Source organism: Anarhichas minor, unplaced genomic scaffold (assembly GCF_050575085.1).
Source record: "Anarhichas minor isolate MPS153535 unplaced genomic scaffold, ASM5057508v1 ptg000073l, whole genome shotgun sequence".
NCBI lineage: Eukaryota > Metazoa > Chordata > Actinopteri > Perciformes > Anarhichadidae > Anarhichas > Anarhichas minor.
Genome location: NW_027466519.1, coordinates 4553892 through 4573178, shown reverse-complemented (window position 1 = coordinate 4573178; position 19287 = coordinate 4553892). Strand labels below are relative to the sequence as shown.

Sequence of the window (19287 nt, the reverse complement as noted above, 5' to 3'; positions counted from 1 at the left end):
ATTTGCCAGTTGTCGGAGAAAAATGAATTCTATGAAATCTGTCAGCCGTGTTTGCATTACTGGAAAGCATGTTCTTTCAAAAATCCACAGTCCATATCCAGCTGGCTGACTAAACATTGACGCACACGCTGTCTCCTGTAGACGGGGCAAAGTGTGTCTCTCTGTATTCAAGTTCCTCTCAGGACCGAGAGAGTTGTCAGACTTCCTTGACTCTCACCGAGTGAAGGAACGCTGTCCCTCTTCAGCTGAAAAGTATTCTATGACTTTGTCTGTACTTAGTTGAATCTGTTGTACTCATTGAATCATGTTTGATGAGTTGTACACCCTTGATCATTTTTCTATATCTTATTCTGTAATAAATTCTTAAACTTTTCTCACAAGGAAGAATCTGACTTACCAGGTAGGAGCCGGTTTCTTTTCTTACTAATATGACAGAATTAGAAGATGTTGGCTTCCCCGCCAATTTTATGTATTGCACTATTAAAATCAAAGTTCCTTGATTGAGAGAAAAACTTGATACTCGACAGGAAACTACGGTCTGTGGGACCAGCACGCCGCCATCGCCTGGGTGCACAGGAACATCCGCTCGTTCGGAGGAGACCCCGACCACATCACCATCTTTGGAGAGTCTGTGGGCGGAGCTAGCGTCAGCTTCCAGGTGAGAAAGTATTCTTCCAATAAGGTGTTGGGGTGGCAACAAATGGCTGTATTAATGTTTTTTTTAAATAATACATTTTAATTAATGCATTAATAAGAAGCATTTATGTGTTGCCCGGCTTCAGAAAATCCATTTGGTTGGTGTATAGGACCCTCCTACATAACATTGGTTAAAGCATTAATACATATTTTACTAAACATCTTACAAAGTATTCCAAATATATTTTCGGAGCATTCATGCATAATAGCATATACAGTATGCATTTCAATATACTACTACGCCATAAGTGCCAAGTTAAGCCTGAAAAGTGCTATTTAATGCATTTTTTCCTTACTGAAGCCAGTCAAATAGAAAAACACAACCAAAAGTAATAACTGTATTATGTATGCATTCCCATGCAGACTCTCTCCCCCCACAACAAAGGGCTGTTCAAGACAGCCATCTCGTGTCCATGTTCACTTCATTTGCTGTCTTTGTATGTTTTCCTGCCTTTGTGATCCCGCCCCAGCTTGAATCCTCCTGCCCAATCACCTGCACCTCCCCAGTGTATTTAAATCCCGTGTGTCCCCTGTCACAGTGTTGGTTTGTCTGTTATGCTACTGCTCTGTTCTGCTCTGCTTCCTGGTATGTTCTCTGCTGTTGTCCCTGCTATCATGTCCCTTTATGCTTTTTGTCTCAATTAACTTATCCTGGTTTTTTTCTGTTTTATCTGTTCTGGTTTTCCTTGTATTGTTTTGGTTACACATTTTTTGACTCCCCATCCCTGCAGGTTTTGTTTTGAACATTTTCTTTGTAATTAAAATCACCATGGTCAGATATCATGGAGCTGGACCCATGCTGTATAGAAAAAAAGTCCAAATTCTAATTTCAATTTCTTTTCTTGAATCTTAATTTTGAAACAATCGCTCAACTTTCTCTTGAAAGCATGAAAATATGAATCATTCATTTGACCACCAATCAAATATATTTTTACATCCAAACATCTGCTGATATATTAGTTACATACATTCTTTGTTTAACATTGCTGCATGAACATTAGCATGCAGTGTCTATATATCATTATCTTTGTAGCTAAATAGGTAGACTTATTTTCTAGCGATGCCATTGTGACCTTTGTGCTACAGACCGACCAATTAAAAACAGAGCACTCATTTCATTAAAATATGAGGGCCAATAAAAAGTATTCTTGTTTTTCTATTGATCAGGGTGAAAAAAAGCCGCATTAAATCTACATTCGATGTTGTAAAACATCAAAACTTCCAAGGGGGTTGAATCCTTTTCAACCAGGCACCACCTCAGTATTTCTGTCCCCCATTTCTCTCAGATCCCGGTGTGACAAACCTGCTTCTGTCTCCTGTTGTTGACGGCGACTTCCTCCCCGATCAGCCCGCCAACTTGTTCCACAACGCTGCTGAGGTCGACTACCTCGCAGGGGTCAATGACATGGACGGACACCTCTTCACCTCACAGGACATTCCTTCCCTTGGTGACAAGAATCAAGAGACTCCCGTGTAAGGCCGCTTTGTCTTCAGAGGGAAGGCATTTTGTTTTGTGGACCCTTAAAGTTAAACCATGGCAAGAAATGTTCAAAGACCAACAGGTCTGCGCGTATACCTACTCCTACCTGTTCTCTGAGCCCAGTTTAATGGCCGGACCAGGCAAACCTTACCATGACTGGGTGGGAGCCGACCACGCTGATGACCTGCAGTACGTGTTTGGCAAACCCTTCACCACACCAAAGGCTTATGGGGACAGACACAGAGACCTGTCGGGCTACATCATTGCCTACTGGACTAACTTCGCGAGAACTGGGTAAATGCATGTGCAACACTGAATTCTTAAAAAACAGACAAAACAAAAACGGTACAGTAACTCAAATTTTTATATTTTTTATATCACAGGTAAAGGGGTAAAAAAATGAACATGACACTTTACAAACTCTATTACAAGTTTTATGAAACTGTATGTTTAAATATTCAAATGAGGCCATTATCTTATTAAATGTGCTTATTTGCACATTTCCAGAACCGAAATCTGAACATTGGATAAAGCCAGGTTTAAAATTGTTGACATATCAGAGCCAAAGGTTTTTACAGAGAGAATTTTAGATATCTCTTTTTATCACTCCATAAATGAGAATACTTTTTTACTAAAATGTTCTATAAGTCAGGCTATGCATGATATATGAACACACCTCTCTTTAAAAACCTTTAGAACATAAATATGAAACTGTAAAGTTTGGTGTATGTAAGTGCTATTGAAGTGGAGGTTTCTGGCTCAGAGAAGGAGAATAAAACTCCTTGAGAGAAAACAGCCTTTAAACATATGGATTGTAAAATTATATTCATTTTGAAGACACTACGGGTGATAAGGGTAAAAATATTTAATTAACAGATATCACCATGAAACTTCCCCAGTTGATAACTAACATTAAGATGATTATTTTTTGTATTACAAGTTTTCTAAAAGTTTGTTTGAATACGCAAATGAAGCATTATCTAATGGTAACTTTTGGTGAATTTAGAAGAAATATACAGACGCAAAAAGACAAAGTAAAATAAACACCTGAATGTGTATTTTGAATATTCTGAAAGAACTTTTATGGAACCAAAACAGTGCAAAGAATCTCAAAATTGACCAGTGCAAACATGGCCTGTGGTGTCTCCAACGAATGGATACTTTCTCATGTGTCTCTCCTCTTCTTTTCACAGAAACCCCAACAAAGGAAACCCGAAGGTGCCTGTGACCTGGCCTGCATTCACCAGCACTGAACCACAGTTCCTGGACATCAATGCTAAGATGAACGAGAGCTCCACTGGATGGGACATGAGACTTCGTTTTGGACCAGCACCCTTCCCAGCCTCCAGTCACATGATGTCCCAGATGCTCAGTGATGCATTTTTTATGTTTAAAAAAAGACACCGTTTATACAAATAAAAGAGTGTGCATAAAGATAATACACATACTGTATCTTTATGTATCTAAAAGCTGCATTAATAAATTGTAATTTTCTTACTAATGCATGAGAACAAGAGGCTCCTTGTTATCAGGAGGACACTATTTTTAGAAGATGGCATTAAAAATTCAGTGTATTGTATTCATTATGTAGTTGTCAAATAGTGCCCTGATTGTGTCAGTTAAGTTGATTAAAAAGTGATTAGTTTCCTTATCTTTTACAGATAGTAAGATACATTTTCATGGTCATTTAAGTATGCTATATTTTTTACCAGTGATTTTTAATGAAATGTTTAAAGAAACATTACTGGAGTAACTTGAGGTTGCAGCAAAATAATGATTTTATGAATAAAAACCACCATTGCAAATAGAAAAAAAATATTATTATAAAGATAATGATTTGATTCCCGCCACTGGACACAACTAGAGAACAATATTAGTATAATTTAATTCATAATTTCACCATTGCATAGAGTCAAAAATATCACGAAAGGAACAAGTTGATGAGTTGCCACCACTGCACATAACTGAAATAGAATGCTATACACTTTTAAATTTGACAGATTACATGAGACACATTCTGAACTTGCCATTAAATGAAAGTAATCATTGTGTTCCTGGGGTTTGACAGGAGGAATAAATCAGGCCGTTGTGTTGATATGATTAAAACAGTGTCAGTCTGCTAAATAATCCTGTCTGAAAGAATCCTTGATTTTGTGGAATAAGTGAGACGCACACTTAGAGAATCAAAGATAATCTTGGTGCTTTTACTTTGAAAACATTTGCACCTGAACTGATCTGATCTCGTGTAATCTCATTAGGTAGGCTAAATACAGGTAACCAGGCCGATAGAAGCAGAGACAAAAGAGGAGGGGGCTCCAAATTAAAAGTTCTGTCCGTTGCCAGTCTGTCCTAGGTGTGGCTCCACCAAAGTGACACCTCTCGTCTCCAAACCGCCCGGGCGACATATTGATGTCACACCAGATGCTCATGATAAACTAGCCTTAAGAGGAACGGACACCGCAGAGACTCACTAGACAGTAAGACCATGTCCACTGGGAAAGTGGCTGTCATTATTGGACTGGGAGTAGCTGTGATGCTTGTCGTTCAAAGTGGAGACCCGCTGGACTCGGTCGGCCACGGGTCACCGGTGTGGAGCGAGACGGGGCTGCTCGCGCGGGCTGCGGTCTGCGTCATCGCCGGAGGTTCCCTGCTCGCCGCGGGCTGGCTGCACAGGCTGCTCTTCGGTCCCCTGGTGGTGCTCAGGGGGCCCGATGACGTGGGGTACATCGCCGAGGACGGTCGCACCAGAGCCCAAGCCGCAAACGAGGTCCGCCGCCGGAGGAAAACCGGAGAGCTGCCCCCGGTCTATCCAAACGGCTGGTACCGAGTGCTGGACTCGCACAGGCTGCAGATGGGCGACGTGAAAAGTGTCTCTGTTCTAGGTATGGTAATATGCATTAACGGTACTACTTAAAGCAATAACTAAAGTAACCAGCTGCCACACTATTATAGCGTAAAGTGTAGTATGCTGGATAAACATGACCCCTGGTAGACACCAAAGTAGCAATAATACATTGTATTTTATTTTGAAAAAAGGGAAACATTTTACTGTAACAAAACAAATAATAGGTCTATTTGTCAGGCTCTCCAGAAGCCATTATAAATTGAAGATGCTGACACTGCACCCCTGTTTACATGAGCTGAAGTGTGATGTGAGCTATGAGCGATGCAGACAGGTGAGTTTAGTGAACCACCAGCTGAGGGAGAGGGAGAACCCATTGCCCCTGACTATGGGAGTCTTTTTTTACTGTGGTTCAGTCAGCATAAGGATTGTGGGATATAACAACTTATTGTTGCTTTTATATTCCTTTACTACCACCACATGACCTCAATAGGCAGAGTTGTGTTAAAGGACAGTCAGAGATCTCATTCATAGACATCCTATCATTTTTGCTATGTTTTTAAGATGTTAGTATCGGCATCCTTTGTGATTGATTTGAATTGGCTGTTGAAGTTCACGATCACACTGAGATCTCATGCACAGGTTACAGGCATTAGTCAATAGTTATGAGTGTCCCTGAACTCTTTCAAAGTCACCCAGTATGAACTGTTCTGGATAATAATAGAGAGTATGAGCTGAATTTCCAAAAAGTAAAATATCATGCAAATGTGAACTCAAATGTCACACAAATCAGCTACCATATAGCTGAAGCTCATTCAACACAAACAAAATAGTGTAACTCTCAGGTGCACTGAAGACATCCAACTCAGTTAATGTGATATTTCTTAAATTATCTTAAATATGAATGTACATTGTAGGATGAGCAAGTGTTAATACAGATGATTCCCCTCTGATCATTTTTAAAAGATTTATTGTAATTAAGCACTTTTTAGTTCTGTAGTTTATTTATTTGCCACTGCTGACCTTTCTACAACCCGGATGTTTGTCTTTTCACCGCATCTCTTGATGATCAGTGTTGTGGGGCTGAGTTGCCAGGAGAGACAAGCATTTAAAGTATACTTTAGAAACACAATGACCTAATGTCTTATGTTGGAGTAGATTAGCAACCAGGGTGCTTAGTAACGCTTTGCTCTTTTTAAACAAAGGACTCATTGTTTCAGAATCAGAATCAGCTTTATTGGCCATGTATGCATACGCATACATGGAATTTGTCTCCGGTTTCCACTCCGCTCTCAATGTACAAACACAAATTTACAATAAACAAGAAAATAATATGTATAAAGAATAAAAAAGGGCAGCAAAAAAGTAGAACAGATGTAGGTATAAACATATAACAGCTATATACATTATAAGTATAAATATATATCCAAAAGAAAAAGTGTGTATATATATATATATACACACACATATGAAACCTATAAACAATGGCTTTCAGGTCAATCAAGCCTTAACCTCTTGTTTGATTTGACGGTGTCATGGAGACGAAAGTGCTTATTGAATTAGGACATAAGAGCAGTAAACTTGCAGCTAACGATTATATGCATTATCATTGAATCAGCTGATTCCTGATTAATCTTATTAGCTGATTAACGTTTTTGTCTCGGCTATAAAATGTAAATTAGATTAAGTAAAATAGTGAAATTAGAAATTCCCAGAGCTAAGGCGCTGCCTTCAAATGTCTCGTTCATAGCCTTTTACTATTACAAGTAAAGGACAAAATGATTATATACAGATAAATCTAAGTATACTGAAGTCTCCTATGATTGATTTAAGAGCATTAGCTGCCCTCTTTGTCTTTGTGTTTATAGTGATCACGCATCAGGCCTCTATGATAATATGACGACTCCTCATTCACAGCTTTAAAACTTTTAATATTTCATATTTACGTCTCTGTGACTCATATGTAGCAGCTCTGTTACACAGTTTAAATTGATATCACATATATCGATTTATTTCCGCAAACTTTCATCGAGGTGCGCGATTTAAAACAGACACGTGCCTCCCATTTTAGATCTTTCATTCTCGTGTTGACATGCGGAGCGACTGTTTCATCTCTTAAGAGGAGTTCTTTGAGTTGGAGTTCAAAAGGGTTTCAAAGAGCGTGTGGGCGCTTTCATGTTTCTGTCACATCATCACCCGCCATAAATGAATAAACGGTGTATGAAAGGTTTTCTACCTGAAAAGGACATCCACCAAACGGGACACCTGCTCTTGCAGAGAGAATCAGCATACACTACAGCGAAAACCAATGATATTTCTTTCACCATTTAATCTAAAAATAATTTTAACATTTCCAAAAAATGTCCATCACATGTTCCCAACTTCTTTTGACCATATTGAGTCACTAAAAAAAGTAATACAAAAATAAAGAGACAAGCAACAAATCCTCACATTTGAGAAGCCATTACCAAACTACTATGTCCACAGTCAAGAATGAACTGTCACGCCTACTATTGCATTACATTTTAAGAGCCATGCTCTCATGTTGCCTCATTGGCTGCTCTAGATATCAGAGTTTACAGGAAGCACCAGTGTAGCAGACAGGCGGCCACTGCCAGGTCTGAGAAGTGTAGCCAGAGCGGAAGTGTCTGAAACGTGTGCTGAATGATTTCTATTGCTAGTTTCAAGCCTGCCTCAATACAGCATGATGTTAATTATAGTTCCATTTAGAGTAAAATAGAGCATAAAGCCGCGTATGCTTTATGGCCAACCTTGGCTACCTTGTGATTGACAGGTCGCTAACTTGGCTTTGTCCGGTCTGGGACGTGTCTGTGTTTTCCTCTTACAACTTAACCCTTTCACAGTGTGTTGTCAGTTCACGAAAGTTTATCGTAACATTTTGGTTGCCTAAAAATATCTTATTCAGCGTTCGGTTGTGCGTTCAGCTCGACCCTCTCCTGTTCCTTCGCCGTCTCACATTCTGTTAACGTCATCACAGCAACTCATTCCAGGAACTGCATTCTACTGTGGATGTCTGCAGTCTCTCGTTCCTAACTTTACTCTGCAGTCATCTATTTACATCATATATTAAATTCCGCCTAGTTTTTTTTTTTTTCCCCCCCGGCGCTGCTCTCACACATTGCACCGTGGTCCAGTTCTGCCCCACAACAGTCTGGGAGCAGCAGTGCGGTGCTGTGTCACCCCTCATTAGATGGGCCTTATTTTGGATGTCTAGGCACTGCTCGAGCTGGCTCAGTGGTTACTGCAGTCGCCCAAGCTGTGCTAATCTGGGAGTAATCCGAACACTGCAGGCCAGCCAAAGGTCAAGCCAAATACAGAGAAGTACTATACAAAGTGGGTCCCCAAACATACTTCACTGCAGCTGTAATCTACACCTGTAACCCAATCTGACCAAGTGTGATCACCTAAAGCAGTGACTTCTTGACTTTTTGCTGCTTATCCTTTGCAGAAGACAGTTAGAAAGTGGATCGAAGGTGGCAAAAGTGGTAGACAGCAGTGCACATGGACTGCTTTACTCTAATTGTCTTGTTTTCTACAGAGAAAAACGTATGAATCATTTCAAAGATGCTAAAATCACATCAAAATTCTACTCACAGGGGTTTTAATTATTGATGAAACATTAAAGTTTTTTATACTACCAACAAGAAACACATTAGGAAAAGTGAACAGCGTATTAACATCTGTGGCAGCATTTAATTCAGAGTCTGGATGTTCTCTATTTAAGTCAAAATAAACAGTTTTGGGCGCCAGTTTGTTTGTGACAGCCTTCTTCATCATTTAGCCACAGCAGTTACAGCTTGTTTTGAAAGTTTACCTCAGCACAGCGACAAAGGGTACATTATCTCTGTCTGTCAGTGACTTCAGGAATAGTTGCTCTGGGTGCAGGCTCATCCATAAATATAATTGGAGGAACCATGTTCTAAGGAATATCTATTCTACATGGATGGTTGCTGAATGCTTATCTTTACATTTAAAAAACAAATGTATTTTTTGTGTAGGGATTGTCAGTGAAATGCATCAAGAAGTTTTCACGTGATAATTTATACTAATACGTTATCCTCAAATACGGCGTTTAACATAACCACTGTAATTCGAAGTGGCAGCTCATTCATGAAAATGTTTTTTTTGTCCCTGCTGTAATTAATCGCCCTATAGGTGAACAGTTGGCAGTGTTTCGGGGCCAGGATGGGAAGGCCTACGTGGTGGATGCCTACTGCCCTCACCTGGGGGCCAACCTGGCCGTGGGAGGACGGGTGGTGGGAAGCTGCATAGAGTGCCCATTTCATGGATGGCAGTTTCGGGGGAACGATGGCAAGTGCGTGAGGATCCCCTATGCAGAAAAAGGTAGGAACTGAAGGTGGTGTCCAAGGATCTTTATTCTTAAAAAAAGCATGCATGATAGTTAGAAATGACTTGCAGTATCACCATGTCTCAGTGCGTTGGTACTTTGATTGGGTGAGGGATTCTAAGACTAATAAAGATATTTACACACAAACATCTTAAACATTCATTATCTCAAATAATGCACATAATTCCGGCCCCTGGAGGACAGAATCCTCTCTACAGTTGAACCCAATCGTTCACCTGCTTAATGCCAATTGCAGACAGGTGTGCTTCAAGCCACTATATAAGGCCCTCACTCAGAACTGCACTTCTTTTTGTGATCCATCCTCCATGCATTGCTTCCTGAGCATGTTATGCTTATCTGTTTATTTGTATTTCTTTTTTCAGTTTATTGTAATATTTTAAGATAAGTTTTAATTGTGTTTCAATCCAGCTGGTGATTGTTCTGCACTGCAGAAACCATGATTCTGGATAGACAATAAAACCCGTTCTGGTCAATGTCTCTTTAATTTGAGAACCTCAGGCGGCCAGCTAAGTTTGCAGAACTTAGAAGAAGAGTTTACCAGTTAGTGTTTCTAAAAAAGACTAAAAGTTCAAAGCCTTGCTAGTAGCTAGTGGAACAAACAATATCTTGATATTTATGATGTTGTCAGAGTCCGAGTCAGTCAAACACAAACTCTGTCCTGAGGGTGGTGCTACAGGTTCTCCTGTGACAGATGTCTAATGTAACTAACTCCTAACATTCTGTTCTGTGTGGTGGCGCAAGAGATGCTAATATTTTTTGTGTAGCATTGGAAATATGGTGTACATACATTTGTGTACAAAGTTGACAATTCGGTCATAACGTGGCACCAGCAGAAAGCTATAGGAGTGCCCTTAATGAAAATGTTTCATCCTCTGAGGAGCATGAATGTGATCACTTAATAAACTGACTTTGGATTAATTTTTTAAATGGTATTCAAACACTAAGCTAAAGTTGTCTTACCAAAAGTAAATGTTCATATGTGAATAGACTGTGGTGAAACCTGATATCTACTGCAGCATGATGTGGATTGTCAAAATCCACATCACGACCAATTTCCCTGTTTACATGTGGCCTAAAGAGACTGCGTGGTTCAGAATTTGTTTTCATTTGTCCTTCAGTGCCGGAGTTTGCCAAGGTGCGCTGCTGGCCCAGCTGTGAGGTCAACGGCCAGATCCTGATTTGGTTTCACTGTGACGGAGAAGATCCTCAGTGGACCGTCCCAGAGCAGCAGGAAATAACAAAGGGCCAGTGGGTCTATCGGGGGAGAACAGAGCATTTCATCAACGCTCACATAGAGGTAGGTGCAGATGTGAGTGGATGCGTTTTTACATGAAGATGTTTTTAATTTGTTCGAAGATGAAAGGCAATTTCTTCGATGTTTTACTTTATCAGGTGAGACGACTGTTTCATAAGCGATCTATGCAGAACATATGAACTGCATTTTTCTCTTACCTGTAGTGCTGTTTATCAGTCTAGACTCTAGATTGTTAATTTGGTGCGAGTTGCCTTAATATACACTTGAAAAACTCAGCAGCATGATATCTTTCCAAAAATCATGACATCATCTGGGGATTAGCTTGAGTAAGGGGTCTTAATTTCTGGAAAGAGACATCGCTTATGAGTTTTTCAAATGTGCCATTTAGTCCCATTATGTTCAACATAAGGCAGACATCTCAATGGCCGATATCTCTAAAACTAGGCGACTCACACCAAAACAATCTAGATTGATAAATAGCCCCACAGGTAAGAGTAAAAATGTGTATTTTATTCATTTTGGGGTGAACTGTCCCTTTAAGTACAGAGATACATTGTCCCTCACTGTTGCTGACCATTAGCTGCCTCCAAGTCTTTCCTTTCAGCCGTACATAGATTCAGTATCTAACTCCCCAGCCAGAGAAGGGGCTTTTCTTACCAAACTTTTAACACAATTCACGAAAATGGGTCATGATGACCTCTCTCCTCTGTAGGAGATTCCTGAAAATGCAGCGGACATCGCTCACCTCGCTCACCTCCACACGCCGGCTATTGCCAGCGGAGTAGATCTGCGTTACACCAACAGCAAAACCTGGGAATTTTTGCGGCATGACTGGAAGGTAAGGAACTTTCTTAAAAATGCTCCACATGGTGGCGGTGGTGCTTCTACCATCCACACAGTTTCAGGGATGCCAAACTTTCTTTATGCTATATAATGGGATTAAGATTTTAAATTGCCACAGAATATATTTATTTTGAACAGTGCATCTCTGGGTCTGAATGCCACTGTATGCACTTTGACTGTGCGTGTACATTTGTGTGTCTTATTCAAGGTTCAGTGGGAACCAGAGTCGGAGCCCAACAAGCATTGTTCTCAGATGTTGGTGAAACACACGCTGACTGTGTTTGGATGCCACTGGCCACTGCTGGATGTTGGCGTTGTGGCCAGACAGGTACGGTAAAGACAACGCTGACATGGCTCCTGGCTGTTTTGGAAGGATTTTTCTCCGTGCAACTTTTAAGCGTTCATGAAAACAGTACAGAGCCCAAAGGACGTGAACTGTGTGTTGTAACAAAAGCGGTTATGTAGCACCTCGATGGGCCGGACTCATGCAGGTACAGCTGAGATAAATGCTGAACCGATGCAAAAAAAACCACCACATGCTTTAGTTGTGGCTGGGACATTAGCAACCGACTGTGCCTTTTCATCTTGCCGAGTGAATTATACATGATAAATAAGTGTTCCCTGAAACCACTAATCTCCCCAGTTAAACCTGTTGCAGAGGGCTGCAGGGGGAGAAGGATCCCTACACAGATGTTGCTAAGACATACTTACTCTAATGCGGGCGGGAGTGGGTGGTTAGCAGCATTGTCATGCAATGTAATTAGATACATGACTGACTACGAGGTGGTTATTATTGGGCTTCACAATGCATGTAAAAGCATTGTGAAGCCCAATAAATCATGGACGTTCAGGTCCGATCAACACAATGTTGTTTTTTAAGCATTACATATTCTGTAAGATGGGTTTGATGTTAAGGAACTTATATATAACAGTCTCAATTTAATACTATATGACCTTCATAGGTAAACCAAACCATCGGCAAGAGGATTGGCTATTTCTATATAGGTACTCTCAATGCTTGTCATCGGTGCCACCAGGTCGGATTTTGCGCAAAATCAGGTGAAATCATGCAGGTTCACCAGAAACTAGATCGTATTGCTGGGCCCGCTGACGAGAAGAGAGGCACTGCAGAACCACCAATGAGTGTCACAAAGTGTCAGAGCCTGCTGCAGTAAAATGAGAGGTTTTCTAAAGGGACTCTGGTGCTCGCAAGTTATTTGTAGTAGCTTCAAATAACTGAAAATATATTTGACTACCAGCCTAAATTGATGCAAATGATAAACACATTTTGTTTCAGGTGGGTCCAGGAGTGGTGTTTCTGCTGTTTGACCACAGCTTCTTGGGTCGAGGCGTTATCTTGCAGTGTGTGACTCCGGTGGAGCCTCTGCTGCAGTGCGTCTCTCACACCATCTTCTACCAGTCTAATATCCCGCCTCTGGTGCCCAAATTCATCCTCAAAGCAGAGTGCATTCAGGTGCAGTACGCTCTCACCACCTACTATCACTGTCACTACAACAGTCCTTCATAGATCACTGTTATTTCTCAACAGTACGTTTAAAATTCAGCATTACTCTGATGTGAAGAGATCATTGTGTGCATTTGCCTCCCACTCTGCCTTTGGGTTAACTCTGCCTCCTCATTGCCACCAGAAGTAACACCACACAGTAACAGAGAAGGTGTAAATAGCCCTCATTAAACTTGATAATTAGCTGTGTGGCGAAGCGAAACAACAGTCACTGATTTAACAGAAAGGAAAACTAATGAGTTGACTTGAAAGATGGAAGTATCTTTCTGGATTATAACAGATTAACAAAACACAATTCGATTCAACACATAAAACATGACAAATGCCTATATGAAGAGCTTATTTACTATTTTTGAGAAATATTATGCATGTGGTATTAACTCAAAGCGCTACAATGTTGGAGGACATGTATAGAGGTGGAGTGCGTACGGAAATGCCAAATCTCAGCAGCGGATGGAGTAACAGTGTGGAGTGACATTTAATCAACACTTATCGCAGAAATAAATTACAATACATTAATGCAACAAGAGAGTAGAAAATACAGATTGCTTTTTTAGTCACTATTTAAATCTTTGTCCTGTTTAAGTTTATAATGGACTTAAAGTAGTAAAACAAGTCGATCATGAATCACGTTTGTTAATTAATATTCATGTTTAGCCAGTGTGTGTGTGTGTGTGTGTGTGTGCCCTTTGTCACAGCTTTTTCTGAAATCCTAATTTACAACTACGTCCAGTGACCTTCTCCTGTTTTCTTCTTTGTGTCTAGTTTGAGCGCGACGTGATGATCTGGAACAATAAGAAGTACATCTCCAAGCCTCTCCTCGTGAAGGAAGACTCAGCCATCCAGAAGCACAGGCGCTGGTTCAGTCAGTTCTACAGCGAGAACAGCCCGCGGCTGCAGTACCGGCATGACACTTTGGACTTCTGACCTCCTCGAACTGCAGAGAAGATGTCAGGTCAGGGTTGACATTAATCAGAGGTCCTCGAGGAGAGAGTCCAGGAGTGATTTTTTCTTTTTTTGAATCTGTCACATATAATAAATGACAGGAGGGAAGGAGACCTGACTTGTTTGTGAGACGGGGCTCTCTTGAAAGCCAGAACCTTACGCTAGCCCTCACAACCTCCTTTTCTAAGTCTTACTGAAGTGGATGATGTGACTTCCCAGCTTTATACACGCAAGTGCCAACAGCCGTCATGTCGCATGGTTGGACTGGTCGAACTGACTGAGTGGGTTCAGCCCATACATGTGAGATTTTGGTGAACCAGTGCTAATATACAAAGCAAGCAACACTGAGGAAAACCACTGTCGCATCGCTGACAAGACTTATTCTCAGAATTCTGCAAAAAATGATAATTCCATATACTGTGATGCACATACAACCACTAACTTTCTTGTGTGATCTGCTCCAGCAGATTTTGTTTTCTGTCTGTATGTTTGATACGGGTCAATTTAAGCCACCTGACTCTAGTTTGAGTTCGGTGAGAAGTCTCACAATACCATGATTTGAGATCAGTTTCTGTCTCACTTTGGCTTTTATCTGCGTTAGAGAATATGAATAGGCCTTTCCAAACTGTAAGTTTAAGTCTTTAGTGTTTAGAGTGTGATCACACTGGCCGATGCCTCAGCCACGGGTTTAATGGCAGGTGTGTTTGTTTTCTGATTGATATCTCAGGGTACTCAACAGCCGGCCGATAGCGATTTTGATGAGAGTGAACCAAAACAGTAAAGCTTGCAGGCTAGCTTTATCCTTTTGAGCTACCACCTTCACATTTAAGCACTATTGTCATCCATTGACATGATGCTACTATTGATTACTGCTGCTTGAACATGGAGGATGTCGGTCACTTATTCGCTCACAAAGGGGCAAATAAGCATATTTATACATTGTTGAACTGTTCCTTTAACACACATGATTGCGTCATATGTCAGGCTGATAATGATGGTCTTGGAAACTATTGACCCAAATTGAATAGCTTTAAAAAAATTAAAATATAAAATGTTCCCCTTCATTTTAATCACATGAGACACTGAGATAAATGAATAGAACTGGGCCTTTGCAATATTGTAAAAGTATATTATTATTATTATTATTAATAAACGTGTGCTCCTGTTACTGCTATAACAGATCTGCGTGTATCAATATGCAGCGTGAACGCTTCTTTTTGTTTACTCCCCGTTCACGTTGTCTACTCGTTACTGATGTTCTGATTGTGTTGGATGACGTGGCATTACATTTTTAATTTCCGTACGATTGTCAGATGGTCACAGAAGAGACACGACACCTTTCAAAGCAAACAACCAGCCGTGTTTAAAAAAAGCACCGTGACTACCGGATGAACTCCCCTCCTCTGCTCCCTCTCAATGTTACAATGTGTTTTCTTTTTGTCTCGGGCTAATCTACAGATGTACTGTTTATTTAAATATGCAGAATAAATCTGTCTGCCTCGCACTAATGTGTTCGCTCATGCATATCTCAACTGGCGAAAGCGTTCCGTGGCACTGAATGCGTTGAATGCGTGTTGAGTGGAACCATGAAACATTGACTGTACTCGGCCAGTGGCACCTCTTTGAGGCTCATATTGTTGCTTAGCACTCCTTATCTGTGAATATGCTTATCTTATCTGGGGTTTATGGTGGGAGTGGACTGTGCTGAAGCATTACATCAACATTGCGCTCACTCCAGCTTTTGTCAAGGCAGAAAGGTTTGCTGTAATAAGGAAACATGTTTAGCTTGTGTTAGAGCGGTGTTAGACGTATGGAACAGACAGAAAACAGAACATATTTGTGTTGTGAAGGATGGCTGAGGCCGGAGTCGTTGCAGCCGAGCAGGAAGCCGTCGTTACACTGGAAGGAAAGCACCTGGAAGCTCCAGAGGACACTCGTATCAGAGTTTTCTACACCGCGAGGGGCCAGCGAGAAGACGAGAGCGACTCAGTCACACAGCCTCTGCTTCGGGATGTTGTTTGTGATGAGAGTGACAAAGCGGGCATGCGAGCGGCGACAGATGGGGCCGACCGACTGACATCTGTTCCACAAGAGCTGGAATTGGCTGGCAGGGATGAGCCGGGCCCCAGTGGAAGTGTCAGGAGTTTGTGCAGCGACAGCAGCCGGCACGAGTGCCCCATCTGCAGCGAGCTGTTCGACCCGCGCGGAGGTCGCCGCGTGACTTTGCTCCACTGCAACCACACACTGTGCCACCACTGCGTGGCCGGCATCATGAGGCGGGCCAAGGACCAGAGCCGGCTGCGGTGCCCCTTCTGCCGACAGACCACCCCGTTCCCGCAGTGGGAGATCAGACGACTGCAGGAGGAGTCGTACTACGGCGGCGACGTTTACGACCCCGGACCGGCCCCCGTCGCCAGTCCCGGCCCTGAACTTCCGGCCGTCCCGGGACCCCCTCTGTGCTGCTTTGCTGTGGACGCGCACAGGAACACATGTTGCGAGTACCCGTCCTGCCTGGTTGAAGGACTGATGCTGATGCAACCGCGCTCCCTCTGCTTCTCCATCACCGCCCTGCTGCTGCTCTTCCTGCTGCTGCTGGGCGTCTTCCTGTACATGGTTGTTCCTGTCATAATGCTGTCCATACTTTTCACAAACGGCTAAGCTCAGAGGTCATCGTCAGTGTTTTATGAATGAACTGCCCGTCGACTGTTATGATACGGTCACAAATAAGTGACATTTGGGGAAATACAAGCATCTGCATGGTTGTCACTTCGAATGGGGAACATACAGTGTGGCTTTGAGGAACATGCTTTTCCTCAAACAGTTACTCTGCTATCATATGTCATTTGCACTTCCATTGTTTTATTAACCTTATTTATTATCTTTCTTTTCACATGCCCTGATTATTCCAGACTCACCTTTGGACTGTATAACAGTCTTTTACTGTAGATATTATAACTGGAAAAAGTCCAATTTGGAGTTGGCAAAAAGCTAACTTGACTCCTAAATAGGTTAACTTGAACGTTCACATGAAGAATTAGGTTTTAATTTTGTAAACGTTTTGAAAAATAAACAGAAGTGAAGTTAGAACATTTTTTTAAATATCTCTCAAAGTGAAGGGTTCCAGTCTCTTATCAGTTTGTTCAACCTCTGACTTTCATGTTCTTTGAAGAGTGCCTCTGCTTTGTTCTGCAGGGTTTGGTGCCACGAATAAATGGAGGTTTGACTTTGGATCAAAACTCTTCATATCCTCCTGTGTCTCGTGTTGACCTACTTCTCATCAGAACAGCTCGGATGCTCTCTGCCGTGACTGCTCCATATTCTTAGCAACAAAAAAACCTAGCTTGATCTCCTTTCATAGTGCGCATGAGGGAGGATTGGCCCGGCAATTTAATCCTTTATATCCATTTTATTTAAAGAGAGAAAGGAAAAGGGCAACGATGAAAGCTGGAATCTTCCTATTTTTTTTTTTTTGGTGCTGGTGCATTTTCATGTTTGTCGCTACGTATCTGTGCTACTAAATGGATATATTACCATAGATACTCATATATGCTGGAGTCACTCATAGTGACAAACCCAAATAACATGTTAACACTGCTCTAATCAGAGATCAGTTTAAAACCTCTGGTGAACCCAGTGCCACAGCCAGATCTTTTTCTGGATGTAGAGTTTATGAGCTGGACAGCCACACGACGAATGCTGACAAATGAATGATACTTTTGCTCCGATCGCTAAATGTGAGAACTACTAACCTGTTAGCCATTGCAACTTTAAAAGTGACAATATGTCAAAGTTGTTCTCAGTCTGCCCCGCTGCCCCCAAGTGGACAAAAAAAATTATTAAAAGCATTAATTTGTGCAGCTTTAACAAATAAGTGCAGAGGAAAGCGGTAACAGTTTAAAAAATATCTATAATAATTGTTATAATTAACTATGTTGAAGTTCATGTAATGTAACAGAGGGAAATGTAACTTTTGTTTACATTTTGTGGACATTCTTGTGTTGGGCATTATTATTAGGTCTGCTTGATTTAATATATCACAAAAGAGGCAGTGTTTTTGATGCAGTTTCCAAGACTTGAGGTTACCATTAGCATTGGTTGACTGGCTGTAAAGTCTAATGCCAATTATGAAACAAAGGTAACAGCCAAGACACGATTGTCCAAAATGCATCAACCGTATTACTTATAAAGTACTGCTCTATAAAGAAGATCATGTTTTATATATCGCCTTGGGCACGCTGATGTACAGAGTCAATAACACCTTGTGTTTCAAAATGGTGACGAGAAGGACGTCATGTAGTAAAAAAAGTGCTCGATGGACCACAGACTACACACACACACACTCCAGGTGTGTTCCATATGCTTTATAGCTGTATCAAACATTAACAGGGCCATCGTTGTCTCTTTAGAATAACATGTCCGCCTGTGTTCCTGAGGTCTAATCCTCAGCTGACTCGATCAATTGTCTCAATTACTCAAGCAAGAGATTTGGAGCGGAACAGGCCTCTTTAATGCGAGACTGACAATTGATCCACATCGACCAGGCCTGCACCCCCCCCCCCACCCCCACCCCCACAAGGCTTTGCAGCACGTTAGCTCTCGAATCTAAAATCCGGAATAATCGTTGTGTTCTCTGCGGCATGAATACTTCAGCTCGGGACGAGCAAGCAAGCGAGCACTGAGGGGGCTTGCACATCTATAATTTATACGAGGGCTCCTCGCTACATGAGAAACACATCAGATAGGCAGGCATCCATCTGCACATGACTCACTGAGGCAAAGCATTTCCAAGACTGTTTGTGTCGACGCACTGGCAGAGCGTGACCTGTTTAGCTACGGGCTTAGATCAGATAACGTGGGCGTCCAACCACCGTGTGCATCAGCTCCAAAGTGACAAGCATATATTCAGTAGGCTATGGAGGCCAGCATATATTCATGTGGGAGCAAATGTGTTCCCGAAAAACGCTCTCATCGGACGCAAAGAGCAACACGAGGAGATGAAGACACGCAGTTTGCAGACAAACACGCTGCTGTCATGCTAAACGCTAAAGCATGTCAGAGTTCAAGTGTGACGTGCTCTGCCTGCTCCCCACCGCTCCCATTGTGTGTTCCATAGGTGGGTGAGTCTTCAGTTAAAGGCTATTTTAACCACCTGAAATAAAACTTTAAAAAAATGAATTGAAATGACTTACGTCTGTTTTTATCTTTCTTAAAAATGTCATACCAAGTCCTATAAAGATGCAGGTTGGATAACTGTGATTTCAAAAATGTGGATGGTTTATTGAGGCATTCTCTAGTTGGGGGTACATGTTAT

General features: G+C 41.6%; 1 protein-coding gene across 1 annotated transcript; it reads left to right on the top strand.

Annotated features, from left to right (window-relative positions):
• Window positions 1-4661: 4661 nt before the first annotated feature.
• On the top strand, window positions 4662-13958 carry LOC142935223 (cholesterol 7-desaturase nvd). The gene is made up of 7 exons (XM_076079431.1): window positions 4662-5058; window positions 9195-9383; window positions 10527-10705; window positions 11376-11501; window positions 11715-11834; window positions 12804-12980; window positions 13797-13958. The coding sequence occupies exons 1-7, from the start codon at window positions 4662-4664 to the stop codon at window positions 13956-13958; spliced, it is 1350 nt and encodes a 449-aa protein (XP_075935546.1).
• The last annotated feature ends 5329 nt before the right edge of the window (window positions 13959-19287 follow it).

Coding starts and splice junctions, on each gene's coding strand:
- LOC142935223 (XM_076079431.1), top strand. CDS start 4,662: ATGTCCACTGGGAAAGTGGCTGTCATTATTGGACTGGGAGTAGCTGTG. Junction 9,384..10,526: donor GATCCCCTATGCAGAAAAAG/GTAGGAACTGAA, acceptor TTTGTCCTTCAG/TGCCGGAGTTTGCCAAGGTG. Junction 11,502..11,714: donor TTTTGCGGCATGACTGGAAG/GTAAGGAACTTT, acceptor GTCTTATTCAAG/GTTCAGTGGGAACCAGAGTC.